The sequence below is a fragment of the Netta rufina genome, assembly GCF_964035555.1.
Source record: "Netta rufina genome assembly, chromosome: 7".
In the NCBI taxonomy this organism is placed as follows: Eukaryota; Metazoa; Chordata; class Aves; order Anseriformes; family Anatidae; genus Netta; species Netta rufina.
In genome coordinates, this window is record NC_140130.1 from 16,467,004 (window position 1) to 16,473,003 (window position 6,000).

Genomic DNA, 6,000 nt, shown 5'->3' on the forward strand with positions numbered 1-6,000 from the left:
ACAGTGTGGTTTATATGTGAGAAGTGAAACTGACAGTCCAATCATAATGTGGACCTGCAGAAATAGTGCAAAACTTTTCTCTGGAAGAAGCTTAGAGTCCCTTTTAATACCTGAGCCCCTGGTTCAAATTTAAAGCATTAGTGTTTACCTGGCCAGCAGAAGATGGACTAGCACAGTTCTTTCGATAGCAAGCTAGGATCTGGGCACACTGGTTAATCAGTGCATCTCGGACAGTCTTTACTGGGCTGTTCAGAACTCCACGATATGCTGCACAGAAAGAGAGAAAAGAAATGGACAGCTATCAAGAGATGTCTCATGAACAGTAAAATAAACACTACTTCCACAAAACAATTTTTTTTTTATAGTAATGAAAGAGATGAATTCCTACTGAAAGTCTAAAGAAGCTCATTTACCCTCCTCTTATTACATATACTTCTACTCTCCTTCTCTCATATGCTTTAAAATACACTTAAAATAATAGGTACAAACAAGGTTAAGTAGAGTACAATACATAAAAGTATTATATTTAACCCATATTCATGAACAGAGGCCACTGTTTCCTATTCTTTTGACTTCCCAATTTTTCCTCCAGGAATAACTAGACCAGTCCAAAAATAAATACAAACATGAATTCAGTCAGCTTTCAATACAAACTTCTTAAAAATAGATAAGATTTTGTAGGATGGATAAACCTACACCCTCTATCTGCACCTCTTGCCCTAAACAACAGTACTATGGGAAAGAGCACAAATCTGTGATAAGTGATTGAAACATCAGGATTGTCACCTGACACTTGATGCAAAAAGACTAAACAGGTGTCACTGAATGACAAGAGGCATTTTAGCACAGTTAGAGGTTATGTTTCTTGTTACCATATTTAGCCTTACCATATTTAGCCAAGTAATTGATGAGTGTGTCTGTCTCACAGTTTCGATAGAGGTCAGCAAGCTGTGTGCAACAGTTTAGTGAGAGGTTGTGAATGCGGAGTCGTCGCTGTCCGGCACAACTTGTATATAGCAGAGCACACTGCAAAAGACAAAAATGCCAAGATACAGGAAAGTGAGGTCCTGCTACAGTAAGAAAAGTGGGGGTTGAATATACTTCATTAAAAATCAGGATTCAGATGTCCAGACAAGAAAATTACGTAGAGGACTTGCACAATAACTTAAAAGCATATGCTAAGGATGAGTCAACGAAAGGTAACAGGCAGCAAATGTTAGCAGCTGTCTTCGAAGACAGACTGTGGATTGAAGCTTTCTAGGTCACCATGAGACTACATATTCTGAAAGGTTAGGGATACAGTAAGTGACAGGAAGACTTCATAGTTCCTTGAGTGTCTAATAATTCAGCTTTAGAGCGATAATCATCTGCAACTGGCACACTCCTGCAGTTAGGCGTTGGTTCTTGTTTTGACATATTCTTGTTGACATTTTTCAATTGTTAACTGCCTTCCTTCTTCTATGAAAGCCTTCACCCTCCCCTGTCTCACCTGAAGGAGTGCACCACTGTCTTCACTCAGTTTGTCATCATGCTTGAATTCCACTGTGATGGTTTTATCGCAGTCCAAACCTGCCATCTCTACGTCAGTTGTGTTGCTCATATAGAAAGCTCCAAAAAAGTCAGTTGCTCGAATGCCTACAAAAGAAGGATACATGATAAATGAGCTGCGCTTTTCGACAGAATAAAAAGACAGCCTTTAGAGCCCTGAAAATCCTGTCACTAGGGACACTAATTATCTTGACAGATTTCAACAGGAATCTTTGTTCAGTCTTGACAAGGTGCTTAAAGGTCAGAGCTTTAAGAGAGCTTTTTGCATAGTCTAGTCTCAAAAGATTTAAATTAGGGGAAAAACCCGTTACTTCCCATGTGATATACTTGAAGTAATGAATTTTTTAAGATTCATTCATGCTAACACCCACCTGTGCTTGTGCGTACTCTCATCACAGCATCAAATCCCACTTCTTTCTGGACATCTCTTCTCAAGTCATTTAGGAACCTATCCTGGTCTGTCTCCAGCTAAAACACAATCAGTAATTCAAGTTTCACCATAAATCACAATTAAAAAAAAGATACACCACCTGCAGTTTTACCCTAAAAAATCAGCTCAGTGTCCTAATAATATAATGTCATGATAAAAGTTAACAGCATAGCTTGTTGTTCTCGTTCACAGAGATTGTGCGAAGACAAAGCTAACAAAATATTTTTGGTGAAAAACTCAAAGTAGCATTTTTATCTCCAAAGAAGTATTTGTTTGTTATGGTTTACACAACAAAAAAGAACTGGCCACTAAAGAGTAACTTTTACTCAAATCAAATACCAGTCTGACTCAATGGAGCTCTTACCTGGAAATATGCATACTTATAAATGGAGCCTCCTGTCTGGTAAGTTACTATGCCTAGCGTTGCCACATCCAAATACTGGTTTGGAAATAGGAACAGATCCACACAGCAGCCCTGGGCCACACAGTCTTTAGCCAAGTTGTTGTAGAAGCTTGTCTGAGGTTGAAACAAAGTCTAAGAAAGGAAGTCAGAGGTGAGATCAAAAGCTTGTGCTAAGAGAAGGAAAGCAAGAGGCAGATTATAATCACAGGAAAAAACACATTTAACGCTTCAAGTCTCCATTCTGCAAAATTCAGATTATATGACATCCTTCCTGACCCTGCCTTTGAAAATGACTGTAATGTCATAAAAATTACTACACATCTTGCATTAATCCTAAGTTCTGCATGTTTACTTTAACACATCACCTATAGTACTTCATGCTGTGTAAGAATACAGATCTACTTCTTTTTCTTATACCAGAGCTATCCTTATGATGTCAACTTTACACAACTGTGCCTGAGAACAGCCAATGAAGTATAATGTCAAAAGATATTAACTGTGATGGTTACACTGCATGATACCCTTCTCACACTTAAGAGCTATTTTACCCTGTAAGGAGTATAATGTAGAAATGAATCATAAGCATCATTATTACCTTCTCCTTATCTGTGTTGATCAGTTTCTTATCGTCCCTGTTCTTCAACTTCCCTGGGGCCTCTGCAATGGGCAGAGAGGTGTGGAAAATGAAGAGCTTGCCAGCACACTCAGCTGCCTACAGAAGACGGGGGTGAAATTGCTCGAGTTAAAAACATTTAATAAAAACATTTAGGCCAAAATGTGATTCAAGGACACACATCCAAGCATCTTTATTACTTCATTTCTTCATGTCAAGAAGGTACTACACACAGGCTCAGTAATCACTCAGCTATATCAATGGTACCCATCACAGGAAGCACAGCTTGATGATCTGTTTCAAAAAAGGAAGTTTCAGTTCTATTGGACCTGTGCTAGTTCCATGGCAGGGAGAAGAGGTCTGGCTTCAAGGAGACAAAGAGCAGTAAATTCTCTAAAGGCAGGACTCAGCTACAAAAAGTTTTGCACAAATGAGTTAGACTACTTTCAGCTACTGAATTTGTGGGAATAAGGCAAGTCACAGAAATGGAAAAGGATGTCATAATCTGACTTCCAAAAGATCATTAATTTTAAATCAATAGTCTATGTAAACTCCCGCCAATGTTTAGTAGGTCATTTTCTCTGATACACAGAGTAAGCAATCAATTAATAGTTCAAATTGCTTCTTGACTGAAGTAGTTACCAAACCTGAGTTTAAGGGGGGACTTGTAAGGACTTATATAAAAGACAAATGAAGTTATAAGAACAGATTTGGGTGGAATCATACAGGAAATCCATTTGATCAATACATACAAGTCTGAGTTAGATCACACACGCAATTACCTGAAGCACTAGAATGGAAGAACTTTTGGAAAATTTTACTACTATGTAATTAAATTTTACATATTGGTATGGACAACTTCAACAGATTGCACTCTCTCCTTTTATTTAAATTTATACCAGAGCTCCCAGCACAGGATTAGAAAGACACTCTGTTACAGAACTCCTCCTAAATGACATATGAAGGAGTTCAGCACCTGGTTTTAACACTGAAAGGTCTTTCCTGTAGGTTCTGGAAACTGGTTAAAGCAAAAACACTGCCAGGTCACCAAGATTAAGCCTCATTTCTTGTATTCTCAGCAAAAATGCTTTAAAAATTATATAGAGAAGAGATAGCTGGCTACATAGAACTGGAGGTACCTGCACTTTAACGGGTCAAGTAGAGAATGATGGAACATGAACTTCAGAGTACTCAGACTGAAAATTTGCTATGACAATACATTTACCAACCTTCAACGCTTCCAGTCCTGCTTGAATCACAGGTCCAAAAACAGTTTCTGTTTCTCTTGTGTCTGCAAACATTTCTGGAATCTGGTCCAGCAAACTAGCAAGGAAAAAGGAGGAATTCAGGAAGATTCTATGTAAGTGGTAAAGCCACAGTTCTAGTTAGTTGTTGACCTATGAGACTGAGGTGGTTTAAACAGAAGTTCCTAACATGTCTGTGTTTTCTGAAGATACTTTTTTTGTTTGTTTTAAACACAGTATTTGCCATCCCATTGCTTATGTGTGAAAAACCACATACTTCAATAGCTGTTTGTGCTCTTTTAATATATTCCAACACATATTGCTAGGTAAACTCAAACTCTTAGGGAAGACTAGCAACACTTCACCTCTGTTTGCCAAACATCCTATGTGCTATTCAAAGATTAATAGACTTAATTCACAGATTTGTACTTGCTTTTGTTAATGCACTACAGAACAGGCAGGCAATTTTCGTTAACAACATGAACTGTGTCTATTTCCCAAAACCTACTTAGCTACACACCATAGTTTAATTGCAATTCAAGTGTAGTGTTAAATAGCTTGCCAAAATTTTGTTAATTTCTTTCTTTCCTTCTAGATTTCACCTTTCCCTATCCCCATTCAATTTTTCCATTGAACCAAAATCAGACACCATTGTTGTCTTCATTTATAATTTACCTGGGCATCTGTCTTAAAGATGATGATTCTGTATTCCTATAACTTTCATTCTCCACCATTTTGATTTTTTTTTTCCTCCCCTAGACAGACACTTCTGCACTAAATCCCATTACATACAGCCTCTGCCAAGCTGGTCTGGAAGCTAAATAAACCCTTACACTCCATAAATTTTCCCATCCTCTCCTTTGTTAGTTTCATCTCAAAGAGTATAGACTTCTAGGCACATAACACAACAAATAAGCAGTGAACAGGACACTTTTAAATGAAACACTTGAGTCTACCAAACAAAATGTTTACTCTGCACAACATAATTCAGTTTCTGTTACCTGACAATAACTGTCCTGGACTCGTTCACATTCACCAGGAAACCATCAAGGAGTGGCACAAACATGTCTGCCACATCTGAGACAACCATCATTTGTGGCTGCGCCAATGAGCTCTTGACGTTATAGAAGTGTAATACCTTGTTGTAAGTGACAAAGCCTACTCGAATGGCTGATTCTTCCATGTTTCCTTCTCTGTAAGAGACATACTTCTAAGTGGATGGCAAAATCATTACACAGAATACAACACGGTAAAGGGTAAAGGAGAAAATGAAAGGAAGGAAAAATCTTTCAGCTAGAAAAGTACTCAGATGTCCTGCTTGATCTCTTTGCAAACAAAAGCTTGACAGGATTATCTTTTTTTTTTTTTTTTTTTTTTTTTTTTTTTTAACCCCTGGCTTTTTTAAAAGGAGAAAGTGAGTTTCCCCTGTTTTGACTGGCTACAACAGTACACATTATACATACCTATACATACCTGGGCAGGTAATCCAAGAGTGACTTCAATTCTTCACATATTAGCCTCACTAAGCCACTCTTCACAGCATTGTAAGACACATCAATCATGAAAATGAAAGCAGGTGGACTAGGAAATTTGTTATTCTGTGGAAGAAGGGGAAGAAGTCACATTAAGGCCATGTAACACAATCCGCAACAGCTCTATAACATGGACAAACAAATGCTAGTCAAAACTCTAACAGTACTCATATACTTTTCACTCATGAGAAGTGATTGTTTCTTTGGATTACTTTCACACTCCTGCCCAT

General features: G+C 37.9%; 1 protein-coding gene across 1 annotated transcript in view; it reads right to left on the minus strand.

The window, feature by feature from the left end:
• The window catches only part of SEC24C (SEC24 homolog C, COPII coat complex component), a 34,202-nt gene that overhangs the window by 4,753 nt on the left and 23,449 nt on the right, over positions 1-6,000 (minus strand). Inside the window, exons 12-20 of the mRNA XM_084290177.1 lie at positions 5,712-5,836; positions 5,240-5,431; positions 4,224-4,317; positions 2,977-3,093; positions 2,343-2,513; positions 1,920-2,016; positions 1,490-1,635; positions 888-1,026; positions 149-267 (exon numbers count right to left, since the gene is read on the minus strand). Coding sequence (XP_084146303.1) covers positions 149-267; positions 888-1,026; positions 1,490-1,635; positions 1,920-2,016; positions 2,343-2,513; positions 2,977-3,093; positions 4,224-4,317; positions 5,240-5,431; positions 5,712-5,836 — 1,200 coding nt within the window. The remainder of the gene's footprint in view (positions 1-148; positions 268-887; positions 1,027-1,489; positions 1,636-1,919; positions 2,017-2,342; positions 2,514-2,976; positions 3,094-4,223; positions 4,318-5,239; positions 5,432-5,711; positions 5,837-6,000) is intronic.